The sequence below is a fragment of the Diabrotica undecimpunctata genome, chromosome 4, assembly GCF_040954645.1.
Source record: "Diabrotica undecimpunctata isolate CICGRU chromosome 4, icDiaUnde3, whole genome shotgun sequence".
NCBI classification, from domain to species: domain Eukaryota; kingdom Metazoa; phylum Arthropoda; class Insecta; order Coleoptera; family Chrysomelidae; genus Diabrotica; species Diabrotica undecimpunctata.
Window position 1 is genome coordinate 45606670 of NC_092806.1, and position 17028 is coordinate 45623697.

The following is a 17028-nucleotide window of genomic DNA, read 5'->3' on the forward strand; positions in this document are numbered from 1 at the left end:
TAATGGAAGCTGAAATGTTCTATGGAGACATTTGGTCACGCCAATTTTTTTAACTAATCAAACCTGATTTCATTTAAACTAATTTTACATATTATGTATTTAGTGCAGTGAAGTGCAAAGTTCTTTTTATATAGGATAATATGTCCCTTAATTTTTTTTGTGTTCCGTAATGATCTTTTGTTTTTTTTTTGTGTAAAGCCTAAAAGTTTGCATGTTTAGTTAATAAAGTACTTAATACTTTTTGTTTAGTTAATTTATAGGTTATATTTATTTTTTAATAGGCGGATACTATGATAGTATGCTATAGTTGAGGTAGAATAGGATATAGTATAGAAAAGTAGATAGTATGCCAGAGTAAGTAGTTTTGCTAAATTTTACAATTTGAATTCATCTTACAGCTTTGCCCAGTTATAAATTCCATCAAATTTTAGAAGTATTTGAAGCATTTGTTTAATACCGGATTTGTCTAAATTTGTGTTTTTTTTCGCTTCTGCTTTGTTTTATTTATTTGCTAATTTGTTGACATTCTGTAATACTTTTATCTGGCTGAACTTTTAAGTAATAAAAATTGTTAATTTGTAGCCATTTTTTGTTTATTACTTTCCTATAATCTTTTTTTCTTCTGATAACTAATAAGAACGTAAATTAGATAGAAATGTAGAGCAATAATACAAGGTACGTGTGTTTGCTTCCTTTTTTGACTATGTATGCATTTTGGTCTTTTAGAGAGGTTTAGCCTATATTTCTTATCCTTTTTAAGCCAATCTTCTCATAGGTCAAGTGTCGAGTTTTTCTCGTCCCTCAACAAAGGACTAGGTGGCGTCCTGTATTTTTTCCCCATTTTTTAGTACCAAATTCCATTATTTTCATTGACACATTTCAATTACCGATTTTTAAATATACCCCATCCCAAATCTATAGACGCGCGTACCAAAGCTCACCGTTGTATCCTACAAAATACCTAAACGCCCCGGTTTGCAAGATAAACCGACTTGCAGCTGGATTTTCTGTTTCTTTTTCAATCACCCCACCTCCCAATCAGACAAGTTATGTTACAATGTGATTAATAAATCCTTTCGTTGGTCCATGCAGTTTTGTACAAGCGTCAAGCAGAAAGCTGCTTTAAGTGTACCCAAGCCGCTCTTGAACTCAAATTGTGTGTCGCCGCTTAGCTCCTCCAGCTTTCTGAACATTTTTGTGTGCAGGATGCGAAGAATGCTTTAAGCAAACGACTCATTAAACTGATCAGTCTGTGGTCTTTGCATTTTGCCGTTTTTCTGATTTAAGTATCATTATAAAGGTTGAATAAAGCCAATCCGTTGGAATGTAGCCGGTGTTATATTATATTTCATTGAAAATTGTTACCAGCATGTCGATGTTGTCATCTTTTAACAGTTTTGCTCCTTTTATAGCGCTCTCCCCTTCGGCACGAATAATGGTAGGGCCGGATAAATTTTTCTTGGAAAGTTAGTAATGGTTAGTAATTGGATGTATTTGAAATTTCTTTAACCCTTTTTTTACCAAATGAATACTGTACTGAAAAAATCCACATGTTTTTAAATATAATTAGTTATTTTTATTTTTAACGTTGGTGGTGATTAGCACCAGGGACAACAGCTGAATTGGAAATAACATTTTTGTAAATACTGCCAGCGGCGAAACGGTTCATATTTTTGAAACTAATATTATATATTTTGCATTTTTTTAAATGTGCTTACCTATAACTTGTTCATAATATCTTTAATTATCTTAAGTCCTAAGATGTACAGGAAGATCCACTTAGCTCACCACATATAATTTATACTGTTGTTTTGATACGAATTAATAGATAATAAGATTTATTCATTGTAGATGAGCAATAATACATAATTAAAGATTTCTTTTTGTAAAGAACTTTTTTAAGAAAATACTTTTGGTTTGTTTAAAAGCTGTTCTCACCATAACTAGCTTTTTGTCACATTACAGATAATATATATTATAGATAATAGGTCAGTGTAAGAATGAAACAAGGTCAACAGTGCAAAAATTAATAAAGTCTTAATTAGAAATAAGTATGGGCGACATACACGAGTGGATCATTAATGGTAATCAATTATTCTTTATCAAGACGAATAAATAGTATGACTTTTTGACCTCGCCAAAGAATGATTAGTATATCAGTTATAAGATTACCGTTACCGACTTGACGGTCACAGCCAAAGAAGATGTAAACAGTGACATTTGCGAAACTCTGTTTTGGTGTAAAGATTGGAATAGATTAGATAGAATTATAATTTGTGATACTGCTTGAGTAATATCTAATATAAACTTCATAGATCAGTGAATAATTTGGTGTCGATTTTATGAAAATGATTCTAGCAATAATTATTTGAATTTGGCGATAATAAAATAAATTTGTCAGGAATTGAATAGGTAATAAGTATATTAGAATCAAATTTACAGCGTGTATATCAACATATGTTATAATTAATCTACTTAATTGCCTCATTATCTTCTATTTCTGATTTACAGGAGTCGTTCCTAACCTCCTGTTTTACTTCCATTTGATCAAACTTGATTTTAGTATCAAAAAGAGCATCATTCACCTCATTATTCTCTATTTCTGCTGAATAGGAGTTGTCACTTACTTCCTGTTTTACTTCCATTTGATCAAACTTGATTTTATCTATTTCCATAACAGGATGATATTAAAAAAATGTAATCACTGAAAAATATTATGAAAACCAAAAGGGGTCTAATAAATAAGCCCCAGAGAAATCCTAAAATATTGCAAAAAAATTTCCTGACTACAATCTGTATATCAAGATTTTTACCTAAACACCTGTTATAGGTCAGCTGTTAGTTGGCAAATGGTTCCGGTCTTAGCTGCTGCCAGATTGATACCAAATATTCAACAGTTGTTATAAAATTTCAGGATTTAGGTTATTTCTAGGACTCTCTTTACATTATTGCCTGCCTTCTTTAGACTCGCGTCTCTGTCAGTCCTTTGTCACCTTGATACAAGGCAAACAATTGACATGACAGCTAGCTCACCTGCCCTCCTAGTCTACCTGGCAGAACATCAAAGAATGCCGCCGATAAGAAAGTATTATACAAAGTTATTATATATAAAGTCTTCTGGCCTAGTATCCTACTCGGCCGAAAGATGTAAGGGTGTCTTGCTCCGTGAGTTAGATGTCTAAAAAAGATTTCCTCCACCGCTGCCTCTAGAATTCAATGGATAACCTCTTAGGCTCCCACTGTAATTTTGCAATACGGCAATTAAAAAAAAAGTCTTGAGTAGATGAGTATGTGATCTGGCGTTGTCGTGGACGTCTGGTAGTTTATTTGTCAGCATTTCTCTCCCTTGGTGTTTGATGCTTTTCAATTCCTTTCAAGTCTCACAACATGACCTCTGTTTCCAAAATAAACGATTCCATGATTTTTCTCTAACAACACTAAAATTCTTGACTTTCGAAGAATCGATATGATTTTTTTGTATGTCTGCATATTTTGTAAGACTTTTTGACTCACTGGTCGCTAACTGATTTTTGAAATTGTACGAATAATGGGAATTATCTAATAAGGAAAAGGAAGTTTGATGCATGCCGCACTAACAATATTTAATACTTTTACTTGTTCATTTATTAATAAACTGTAAAATCAACAACTGAAGATAATTTCTTAAAGAAAATAACAGCATTATGTTAGTTTACAATAAAGAGGCGTACACAGTGCGCGTCACAATCTCCCTACCCTTCATATTACCTTAACCACACAATTTAATAAATTTTTCGGTAGTTACGTAGTTTTACGACAATTCTGTGAAGTTATTATGACAGACGTAATAGATGACAGACTTGATTTTGTAAAAATCTTTGTAGAGATTTTGTAGATATCTTTGGACAAGATCATCGAGCAAAAAAACAAAAGAGGGAATCTAATCGTTATGAAAAAGAGACCAAAATTCATAAAAGTTGCCTCTTAATATGGCGGACATATCCGGAAATGCAAAGGCGCCAAATTTAAATTGTCTGACACTTATTAACAGTAGCTATAAAATATTTTTCAGAATGTGTCTTAGACGAGAAAGTTTTAATTAAATATTAACGACAGTAGTCTAAAATGTGACACAATTGTTAAAAAACTTCAACATAAATAAGATTTCATGTGACAGTTGGGACAAACAATAACATAACCCAACTAAATTGGATTTCTTAAACAAGAAAAGAGACTGTCTTTCCTTGTTTAATGTGGCCTCTCAAAATGGCACTTTCCGACTAACAATATTTTTGTCCCCACTACCTTTACATTCCTTCTTATGGACAAGATATTCGCGTTCTCAAACGACCATGCTGCCAACTGCTGTCAAAATAGATAACTAATAAAATAGGGAGAAATGTCAAAAATTTAAATAAATCTTTAGTTTAAAACTGAGTTTAAAACTGGTATAAATTTAATCAAAGTTTAAAGATAATAAGCTTGTTTGCCCTTCAACTAGGGTCTTTTAAAATTCCCTATCAAATATACAATTTCAACAAACGATATCCCTATTTCGTCCGTCTTCAAAACAAGTTTTGCCACCTATAGTCACTTGAGAACGAGAATTGTTTAAAAATGTAAAACTCTCATTCTAAGTTTAAAAGTATACTTACTAAAATCTGCTGGGTTATAGTGTTTAGGGCATTCAATTCCTACTTTACTTAAATAGGATACTACTTCGGGTCCGTAACCTTGATACACGCATTGTCCGTCCGATAAAATATAAACGTTGTCAAATTGTGAAAATATTTTGGCACTTGGTGTATGTATAGAGCAAATCACAGTTCGACCACCTTCGGCGATCTTCTTCAGTAATGAAATACACTGGGAACACGACAGATCATCTAAACCCCTGAAAAAGAAATAACAAAGTATTTACTACATATGCAATATAATATATATATATATATATATATATATATATATATATATATATATATATATATATATATATATATATATATATATATATATATATATATATATATATGAAGAAAAACAAAATTAGTGGAATCATGGTAGCATAGGGAATACTGTATAATCAATGAAAAAATATTATGGACATAGAATATAAGTGAGGACCGCGAAGTATTTATAGGATGAGCATCATAAACATGACACAATACACAATATTTAAAAAAAAAATACAATTGTCTGTCACGATGGTCGAGAATATTATTCAGATACCTCATTGGTGGTATCTTTGTCCCTAAATAACTTGTTCTGGGTTGTTATTTTTATCATGTTATCATTGTCATATTAGTTTAAGGTATGTTTAATCTTCTTTCATTAAAGCCCTACTGCTTCATTTGATACATTTTATTCCGAACTGTCCGTATGTATTTAATTACCGACCTAGATTTAGATTAAATTTTTAGTAATTATAAAAATAAATTGTGATTGTAACAATAAAACACTGAAAACTTTTGTTTTCAAAACTTCCACAAAATTTATTATATATTCTTATCACTACAGCTGTTTTCGCAGAGTGCCTTTCTCTGATTTTTTTGAAGTGATCTATTTTTGGTGTGAGTTTACACTTTATAGTCTTCAACTGAATAGGTTGAGGAGAGAAGACTTGTTTGTCTCAAGTTGGTCATTCAGAATTTTGTCTGTATTTTTTAATTTATTGATTTCCATAGATTCTAATAAAGATAGCTTAAAACTTTTATTTTGAATGTGAAGAATTTATTCGTCATTAAAAGAATGATTATGGTCTAAAAAATGTGAAGTGCGTACGTAGAATCTGTTTTTCTGTTATTGAAAGGACTTTTATGTTCTGTTATACGTTTGTTAAAATTTCTACCAGTTTGACCAATGTAAGTTTTTGGGCAGTTGCCACATTTAAGATTGTATACACCACTGTGTAAGTGCTTTTTCGTTTGGCTCTTGTTGTTCTTAATATATTTGCCTAAGTTGTTGTTTCTTGTTCTAAAATCTGGTGTTATTCCTTCTTTTTTATGTGTTTGTCTATTTTTGTTCTTACCTGTATATGTAATCGGGCAGAAAGTACTGGGTTTTTTTCTCTGGTGGTGGAAATACTAATTGAAGGGCTTCCTTATATAGTTTTTGATTTAAAGTGATAGTGAGTGCAAGCTCGCAGCTGTATGTAATATAACAATTTGTTCCCAAAAAATGATGTCATTGCCAAATCGTCAGTTAAAAAGGACAAAAACAGAGTAGGTATTTGGAATTTTTATTCAGAGATGGAGTTACTACATCTGAAATGATAACTTTCTTCTTATGCTTGTATGTCACCTCGGGGGAACAATTAAGGGTCTAACCACCTTCTGTTATCCCCGGGTGCTCTGTAGAGGGCTTCGAATATACTGTCGAGAGCTCCTCTACTTAAGTCCATTTTCGGGTTATGGACTTGGAAAATATTTATCTTCGGTGTCTTGCCTTGAAAAAGGCAAGATATTTCTTACATGACAATTTCTTCGTCGAAATAAAAACACCAAGTTAAGTTGAAACAATTCTCAGCCACAGAGTATGCAGAAAATAAATGCAGCAAGCAGAGCCCCGAGAGCACTAAGCTCTCGGAGAGCCCGTGAGGGACTGACCAATATTTATATGCGCTGTTCGAGCGATAAATAGGGATTTCCAGGTCAAGAGCCAATGGGAAAATTCGAGGCGGGACGATGCGCATCGAAATGCGTACTAGTCCACAGACTATGGCATTCAATGACATGTAGTGTCTATCCGTTTTAGATGTTGACGACCATCATGGCAATCTGTATTTTGGTTACTGGTGCTCTGAAAAGATTTGTGGTTGTTGTGTTAAACCACGTTTGTAGATTTTTAAGTTAGGAAATCATTCACTTTCCTGGTCCTCGTTTGCCTTCTGCTATCCCCTTGTAAAATTCTTTTTCTTCTTTTTCTTCCTTTTGACTGGTTTTACAACTCGGGGTGAGTCTTCGCCGCATTAACTATAGCACTCCATCTAAGATTTTGCACTTCCACTTCCCATTGTTATATCCTTATCCTTGATAAATCTGTTTTAACATCATCCATTCACTTTTTTCTCGGACGGACTACTGATCTTCTACCGTCTGGTCTCTCAAAAATTACTGTCTTTAGCAATCTGCCTTCCTCTGATCTTACAATATGACCTTCTTATACGGATAGCTTTTATATATGTGATGATGTTTTCACCAATTTAGCATTGCGGAATTTCCCTGTAAAATTAGTTGCAACAATCCATATATTTCGCTATTCCTCATGATGTAACTGAGGTATTCGATTTTATCTGTTTTTAATATGATTAAAAGCTCTTTTCTTTTTTTTTGCATTCTTAATAAAACGTCCTGATTAGTAACGGGGTCGGTATAAAATATTTTTAGGATTTGGCGATAAAGTCACATTTTGAAAGCCACAATTTTCTTGCTGGTACCGCCTGTGAGAGATCACGACACATAGCTCCGTACAACAGTACAGAAAATATATAACATCGTATTAACTTGATTTTTATGGGTATTGATAAATCATGACATTTGAATAGCTTAGCCACTTTTTGAAATGCAGATCATTTGATAACAGATGATAATTTTGGATGGTAAAATCATTGTGAAAAGTTATAGTTTTAAGAATTTAGGAACAGTATCATAGAGTAATGGTGGAAATTTATCGAGATGCACACAGCAAAATTATGGTGGGATTAATGAAGTAGAAGAAAGCGAGTGGTGTGATGTGTGAAAGAAATATTCTAATGAAACTAAGAGTTAAATTCTATAAAACTGCTATAAGAAGTAGGGCAGTTAAAAGAAGGGACCAACCAATGTATGTGGCGGCAATGAAAATGCTCAGATAGATGAGTGGAGTAACAAAAAATTCTCCAAAATGACATAGCATAGGGTACGATGGTTTGAGCATGTTCTATGTCGAGACGTAGATGTCCAATATGAAGAATGCTGATTTGCATGTTCTATATGAGGAGTCGGAGGGGAAGACCAAAGAAGACCTGAATATCCAATATTAAGAATTGCTAATTTGAATGTTCTACGGCGAGAGACTCTTAGGTAAGACATGTCCGTAAAGGGGATTAATATTGACATGACTCAAAAAAGAAACACATGGAGAAATGTAATTAAGGAAGCCGACATCACATGGGAATAAAGTCAACGAGAATGATATATATATATATACATATATATATATATATATATATATATATATATATATATATATATATTTATATATATATATATATATATATATATAAATATATATATAAATATATATATAAATATATAACTGTTTTGGATGGGTTGGAGTCAATAATAGGGCTATTGGTTAACTATTTTTTTATTCTCGAGCTTTCAATTGTGTTTACAATTATTATCAAGAGCTAAAAAAGACAAAATACTTACAAGGTTGAACTAAAAAGAAAAAACAATTTTTGTTAACTTACCAAATAAAAATTAGTTTGGTAAGTAAAAATCACTGCTTACATCTTCAAAATATTTAATACAAAAATGTTCTTATCTAATAAATGTTTCTCCGAAAATTTTTATAATTTTGAAAACATTTTTTTAATATAAAAATAATTGAATTTATAAATAAGTTCAAATAGCAACCAATTACAAATAGCCTCAATGTCATAAATGCCAACATAAAATTTTTATTTTTGACAATTATATTGCCAAAAGTAAAATTTCGTTTAAACATTCTTTTTTGTTTAGTAACAAAAAGAAGAAGATTTATTCACCGTTGACAGATGTCTGAAAGAATGTGACAGATATATGGAGAATTAAATATGACATTTTACAAATTTTATATATAAATCATAAAGAAAGAATATAATTATAAATTTTGCTTAAATTTTGAATTTCAGATCTTTTGTTTAAACTCTTATCATTTTTGCTAATACAAACCATTTCCAAAAAAGTCCTTTTAAATTTATTACTTTCACTACATAAAATTTTAATGTTATCAAAATCCATAATATGGTCTTTATCGATTACATGTTCTGCCAAAGCACAAGATGGTTTTTTAATTCTGCAATCACTTTTGTGAGAAATAATGCGATTTGAAAGATTTCTTCCGGTCTCACCAACATATTCAGCCTCACACTGAGTACAACTAATGCTGTATACTAAATTCGTTTTTTCAAATTTGTCTATAGGATTAGAATATAAAGATGAAATAGTTTTGATGTTCTTTGTTGCTATTTTTATATTGTCAATAACCTTTAGTGTTTGTATTAATTTAGGTGTTAATGATGGTATAAAAGGTAGTGAATGATAATAGATGTTCTGATTGTTAGATACAATATATATATATATATATATATATATATATATATATATATATATATATATATATATACGAGATATGTGTGTGTGTGTACATATGTATGGGTATTATGTAGCAGCACGAGAAAAACAAAAATTTTTTTGGTGACTACGTATATTACTGGCTGATCTTTTTTTTGTTCCGATTTTCTGATGAAAAAAAGAAATGTTAGATAAAAAGTGCGTGTAAAATTCTAATTTTCGCGATAATAGAATCAACAGTCAATCTTAGATCAGACAACACGTGTCCTGTACTATCGGAAATTCACTAGGAAGCAAAACAATATGAATGAAATACAATGATTTCAAGGATGTAGAGTGTTTATCAGTCTAGGTATACATTGTAACAAATAACGTTAATGATTCCTATATAATCTGGAAATCGTAGTTGTTTATACATAACAAACATACATTTTAATTACTACAAGATTTTTACTGCACGCAAACGTTAATTTGTTTTAGCTTGGTTTGTTTTATTAATTGTTTTCTTTAGTTTAATTATCAAAAACGATCTCGTAAAGCCCTTTCAGTACGGTTGATCGATATATCGGACAGAAAGAAAACTGCCACACGGACGACTGACCGATATATATGTCACTAGGTTTATCCGTCTCCAAAGACCAGTGTATGATTAATCAGTCAAAATTTTAAAACGAAATTGGCAGGTAGTCGACTGGCGGATATATCGTGAGCTCATAATTTGCCACATAGGCGAGTGTCGTTTATATCAGTCACCGACCGATATATGCGACACTCGGCTAAAGAGAAAGATGCGCACGCAGCATGCAGATTACTTGAAATTTCCGGTCGCTACGTCGCCAGGTTCAGGTGTTTCAGTAGCAACTAAAATGTCGTGCAACGAGAACGCCGGGCCGAGCAAAAGAATTAAAGTTAATAATAAGGCTACAAATGATTGATTATTCTTCCTATTGTGGATTAACCCAACAGAAAGTGGCTAATTTACTAAAAATGGTGGATACACCTGAGTTTTCTGATAGTGAAGAGCAGCTATTTTCTGATAGTGGGAGTGAATATTTGCCAACTGGAGAAAGTGATCAAGAAAGCAGTGCTGAAAAAGAAATTGATGAAGATGTATGAATATTGAAAAAGATTATAGTGACATACAAATCCAGTGGGAAAAAAATCAATTCGTCCCCAAGTTACATAAATTTGATGATCATTTGATATGAGAACCAAAGGCAATAGATTTTTTTTTGAAAATTTTTACCAAGGATACAGCCAAATATATAATTGATTAAACTAACAGGTATGCTATGCAAAAAAAATTATAAAAAAAGGAAATATCTTTTTTTAGATGAGTTCTTTACCTTTCTTGGATTGACTATGCTTATGTCCAGAAACAAAAAGCTTGAAGTAAAGGAGAATTGGTCAAAAGATCCTCTTTTGTACTCCGCATTTTTTAGCGAAAAAATGTCAAGAGACGGATACTTACAAATTATGAAATATTTGCATTTCTCTTCTTCTTAGATAAAGGAGGTTTTGACACAAATAAAACAAAGATTTCAGTCACAATTCTATCCCTTTAAAAATCTCGTTATTGATGAGAGTATGATATTATTTAAGGGAAGACTCCTTTTCAAACAATGCATAATGCCACCGTTTTGGTATAAAACTTTATGTTATATGTGACTGCGAGACTGGTTTTGTTCTGGATTTTATTGTTTATGTTGGGAAGAATACATATTCTACCGAAGAAACTATCAAAGGCTTGGGTGCCACCGGAAATGTTGTAGCTCAGCTTATGAAACTATATCTAAACAAAGGCCACTCACTATTTACTGACAATTTTTATAGCAGTCTAATCTTGTCACATTATTTGTATGAACATAAAACAAATTCTTGTGGGACTGTTAGATCTAAAAGGCTTCACATGCCTTCTTTGCGAAAAAAAGTGAAAAAAGGTGAAGTAGATTGGAGAAATTCTGACATTTGCTTGGTGTTTAAATGGAAAGACAGAAGAGATGTTATGATGATAACAAGAATGTATGAAAATAAAATGATTGTTCTTGACAAAATTGATACTACTACTAAAGAACCAGTAAGGAAACCAGATTGTGTAATTGAGTACAATAAACAAATGGGGTTAGTCGACCGCTCTGACATGATGATAAGTAGCATTGATTGCATGAGGAAGACCACAAAATGGTACAAAAAATTATTTTTTCACACAGTAGATATCTGTGTACTAAATGGATTTCACAGCATCGGAACGAGCCGACCACCTGGTGTTACAAAATTTTTGTAATGCATTTCACCCAGTTGTAGAACTTGAAAAAAATACATACAATTCCTGAACGATATTGTAAAAAGTAGTCATTTCCATGCAAATTTAAAGAATGATTTGAGCATGGTGTAAAATAGGTAGAACAAATATGTTGTTTTATTCTGGATTGAAATCCCTTATATTTACCTGACATATTAAACTCATTATCATAACTCTGTCCCTGACAGAGTGATATCTGTCTGACAATTAGTGATATCTAAGTGTAAACTATTTAAAAATTCTAAAATAACTTTCTCCAAATTTTCACCAATATGAAAAAAATCCAAAAAATATTTCTTTGGCAAAGGGATTTTCCGGGACCAAAAATGACGGGCCGTAGGTACGTGCCTGGGTTGCCTAGTCCGCCCTTGTGAATTAACATACGAAAAACATTTCTTTTAATCCACCCGGTATAAGCCTAAAAGAGAGCTTTGAGCAAAAAAACCCTACAGTGTAAATAACAAAGAAAAAGTCTAAAATAACAAAAAAATTTGGCGGAATCCGTTAATCCGTTTACGATAAAATCAACTATCAAATTAAGCATAAATTTTTTTATAAAGCAAAACTTTTGCGGTTAAGTGTACATAAAAAAAGATTTTGGAAAAGTTAGTCGGCACTAACTGCTGAGAGTAATAATAGATAACCCACAAAACCCATGTTGGTTCTAACACGGTACCTATACAACAAGTTGTGCACTGTGTGCAAAAAAATGTACATTTGTTGTGCTAATTAGGCTTGTTTAATTTCATCACAAGGCTATGTGTTATAGAATTTTCTTGTTTAAAAAAAATAGGGCGTCGGGATTCTTGGCAAATGTGAAACACTAAAAGTATTTTGTATAGAAATATGAATGAAAGAATGGTTTGATGATGATTCTGTAGTACTTCGTTATAAGTTACTAAATATATAGAACAGGAATTATCCTCGAGAATTGTTAAAATCAATATGTAATTCCTACCAAAGAAAGCGAATTCATAATAATGCAAATACTACCGAACAATTAGTCTTATGTTACACACGCTAACTCATAGCACATGTCATGTCACACGATCATTAGATATTTCAAATAAAATCCTGTAAAAATCTATATGAAAAAGGATATAGGATATATACAGTGCTTTTCATATAAAACTATCCACCTTAAATACCTTTTTTTAACTTTTAATTTTTAGGAAAAGCGGAAAAACAGGTCAATTACTATTTAAAGGGGAAGATAATATGTCGTATTTAAGCTTGTTGGGAAAGGCACCCTCTCAACCCCAATAACATTCCTTAATTTATTTAAATTAGTTCCACATTTTTTATTTGATATTTGGATTCTCTCTTCTTTGTAATGATTTCTAAAATATGTAACATATGATGCTTAAAGTGTGTTGCGGTCTGCACATACGATGACCTCAATATAACAATTGGGGTCATCAGAAAGGGGAGATAATATATTCTGTTCAATCCAGAACTCGCTGGTTTCCCCCTTTCGCATTGGGTATGTATATTCCTATAAAAAAAATAATAGAGGAGTAGACTATATAAACTCTATTTGAAATTAAATAAAAGCCAAAGACAAATATACATACGATAAAATATAATAAAACTATAAAGAGCTACAAATTAATTGCGACGTGACAAATATGTTAAAACCAATATTTATTTGTAGCCAAGAATAAATTTACATAAGAAAAGTGTACAGGCGACAATCACTCAAAAGACTAAAATCTCAGAATGGGTAAAATAAAAACATCGATATAGTCTGTCCCAAACCCTTCTTTCAGTGCGTCACTAATTTTGACGTCATATAGGATTTTAAGAATGTCGCGAATTATTGCATGACATTTTAGTTAAATCTGACAGTTGCAGAATCGTAATCGGCTAAATGTGAAAAGGTAATGTGGAGTAAAAACTTTAACAATTTAAATTTTTTTAAATTTACATATTAGAGGTCTCGCTCTGCATATAAATTTTTATTGCGCATTATATTGGAATGGCAGTTTGTCATATTATATCCTATTCTATACATTCCAAGGAAAGTTCTTAATGAGCTAAGATTTATTTATGGATTTATTATTATTTAGTACAAACACAATGGAATTGGAATGTTTGTTTATTTAAAATAACGCTTCCTCCTAGAATCTTTTAAGTGTTGACTGCGAGATAAAAAATTTACTGGCAATTGCATTGATTGAAATCAGTCATATTCGGATAAGTAATTTTGCTTCAAGTTTCTGTGGCAGCCAATAGTTTAATTTTGTGAAGATTTATCATTAAATAGTGGAAACAGTTTAAATAGTTCTAATATACACGAGTTCTATTAACATGTTCATATTTATTGGTTAATGAGGGTCCTAGATTATCACATACTGAAGTACTCATTGCCACAGAATAGCTAGCATCTGTTTGAATGCCTTCATTTGCCAATCGTCTTACTGTTGTTAACGAAACTCCTAACGCCTCGGCAACACGCTAAAATGCATAGTATTTAAAATACTATTAATATTTATTAGAATAATTTAAAACTTACTTTACGAACGGCAGAAACTGGTAATAAAGTTGTCCCAGCCTCTTTTTCTAATTGAAAATAATTTAGTAATTTTAATATTAGTCTTTGTTTTTTCTCGGTATATCTCGGCATATTTAAAATATTTTTATGACAATAAATACAAAATTTAATATTTACTGTAAAATGTCTGAAAATACTAACCTAGAATGACAATTATCATTTTATCAGTTGACATTGTGAAAGTAGGTATTGTCAAGATCGAGACCATTTTGTCAAATTATATTTATGAGCATCATTGATTGTATATCTCTTTAGCGTATTCTAAACTCCAACCAATTATACATCCGTAAGTAGAATTCGCTTTAATATGCAAATACGTGAATAATACATAATTTTCTAAGTTCTATGTATAATAATCACAGACTCACGTTTTTTTCTGTCACTTCTAGCCTAATGCGTTAGAGAGAATTCGATAAACTATGACGCACTGAAAGAAAGGTTTGGGACGGACTGTACATATAATTAATCGGCGGTAAAATGAATCAGCCCTGTTAATAAAGACACACAAAATGCAATCCAAAACAATTCAATATATTTAATATTTAATAAAGGTTTATATATCGTTGCGAAACTGCAACAAAGTGATTAGTTTATGAGAAAAATAAATACAAAATCAAGAAAACCTAATTGAAAAAAATTATGTTTTTAACAATTTTATTACAAATATTTAGAATGAACATTTCACTACCAAAAATGTTTGCAATAATTGTTCAAAATGACTGCCATTCACTTTCATACAATAGTTCAATCTATTTTAAATTCTTCTCTTTGCATTGCTTACCACGTCTGCATTTAATTGCCGACATTTATCCTCTATTCTTTGTTGTAAATCATCCAGAAATTCTGGTTGAGTAGCATAAATTTTTGTTTTTAAATACCCTCATAAGAACTCTAGGGGTGTTAAATCCGGCGACCTAGGTGGCCAATCCATCATCTGCCCTCGTTTGCCTAACTAACGAGCAAGAAAAGTTTCGTTTTAAAATTGTCGCACAAATAGAGCAAAGTGTGGAGGAGCTTCATCATGTTGAAATACAACCAAATCTTCGGAAAGTTATTATCATTTTCTACTATTTTTCTAATACGATCAACTACTTGCCTAAGTAAGTCAAGATACGATGTTAAGTTTCCAGTGATAAAAAAGGGTCCGATTTTAAATATATACTAAACCATCCAAATACTCTTACGCAAGACCTACTGCGACAATCGAGGAAAGGAAATCTCCATGATGCATTAGACATTTCTCTAGTCATTACAATATAAATGTATGTTCTATTATTTTATAGCTGTATGTGTGTCTTATTGTATATTATTAAGAAAGTATTTATACTCTTTATAATTATTAGTCAGTGTGTTCTTTCGTATCTTTCAAATATTTGTATAAATTTAATCTGTACAATATCATTGTTAGTCACTGGCACTGGGTAGACTTTCTAATAAATAAATAAATTATTTGATGTTTTTTGTGTAAACAGATTACAGTAAATTAAGGATGTGAAAAAAATTCCGTAACTTTCTTCACATGAACCAATTCTAATCAATTTCAAAAAGTGTATGTCAGATTTACTTTGTGTAAATGTTTATAGTACCAAGTCGTCAAAATACTAATTGGTAGCTTTAATATACGTGAAATACGGGACAATATTGACAATGTGTATTTAACTCATTTTAGTTTTAAGAATAAAAAAAAAGTTTTGACATTTTTATTTTTTAGTTTTAGAATTTTTTTTGTTTCACTGAATTTTGAAACTTCTGTAAATAGGTTTGTGAATTTTTAAGGATTAAAACAATTCTTATACAAAAATAAGATTTTTTTGGAACCAACCAATAAAAACTATAAATCACTTCTAATAAAAGTGGCGTAGGTGTATGGCAGGAAGTGCATACAAGACGAATAAAATGTCAGCCTGGTGCCTTAGTCGTGGACTAATACGCACCCGGATGCGCATCGCCCCGCCTTTGAACATCTTTATATTTCTCTATTGGCCGAGAGATCTGAAAATGCCATATAGATATTAATATACTTATAAATATGCGATATTTTTCAGCTCTCGGATCAGTCTAGTCTCGGCTCCCAAAGAGGGTCTCTGCACCCTGGGAGTCCGATGTCGGGACGCTGCTCCAGTTCTACGAACACTTTAGACTCTGTGGCTGGGCTTTGCCCACCTCCTAAACCGACTTTCATTTATTTCCTGTGTAAGAAATACCTAAGATGGAAGATACGCAGAGGGTACTTCGAATATAATGGTCGAAGGCCTTCTGTAAGGCACCGTGGGAGTGTATAAGTGGCCATATTTTGACAAGCCCTTACATCCCATATGGTGATAAAAACCATTTAACTGCAAGTAATTTGTTTTAAGTAATACAACTACTCCCACTTTCTCTAAGGTCTTAAAAAGGCAAAAGACAGTTTCTTAGACAGAACATCCTTAAAACCAAAAACATACCATAAATAATACTCTCAATAGAGAAAGCTAACAATTCGTACTAAGGTGAAAATTCATTAATTTCAGATAGGTACGTACGGTTCCAGAAGGACTAAGTTCTGGGAGGATTCTTTTTATATTATCGAGTTATAGGTGTTCTTGTATGCTGAACTATCTCTTAAAAATTTTCCGATGCATCTGGACGCCGCAAACAGTAATACCTTTGAAGCGAAGTTTCTATACTGTTGATGTATTATTTTTTTTCGACAGTGTAATGCTGAGGCGATCGTCACGGAAGTAGCGCTACGAAATGAAATAGCGGTTCATACTTCGCAATCACAATAAAAAGTTGGAAGATTAAATTTACGCGATGAAGTGAGTCCATTATACAACATCTAAAATTTGTCAATTTTAAATTTAAAAGAGAAATTTCCAGTGGTTGGCTGTATACCA

The 17028-nt window shown here is 31.7% G+C and overlaps 1 protein-coding gene across 1 annotated transcript in view; it reads right to left on the reverse strand.

Annotated features, from left to right (window-relative positions):
- The window catches only part of LOC140439468 (ATP-binding cassette sub-family G member 1-like), a 302118-nt gene that overhangs the window by 24603 nt on the left and 260487 nt on the right, over positions 1–17028 (reverse strand). Inside the window, exon 5 of the mRNA XM_072529394.1 lies at positions 4635–4873. Coding sequence (XP_072385495.1) covers positions 4635–4873 — 239 coding nt within the window. The remainder of the gene's footprint in view (positions 1–4634; positions 4874–17028) is intronic.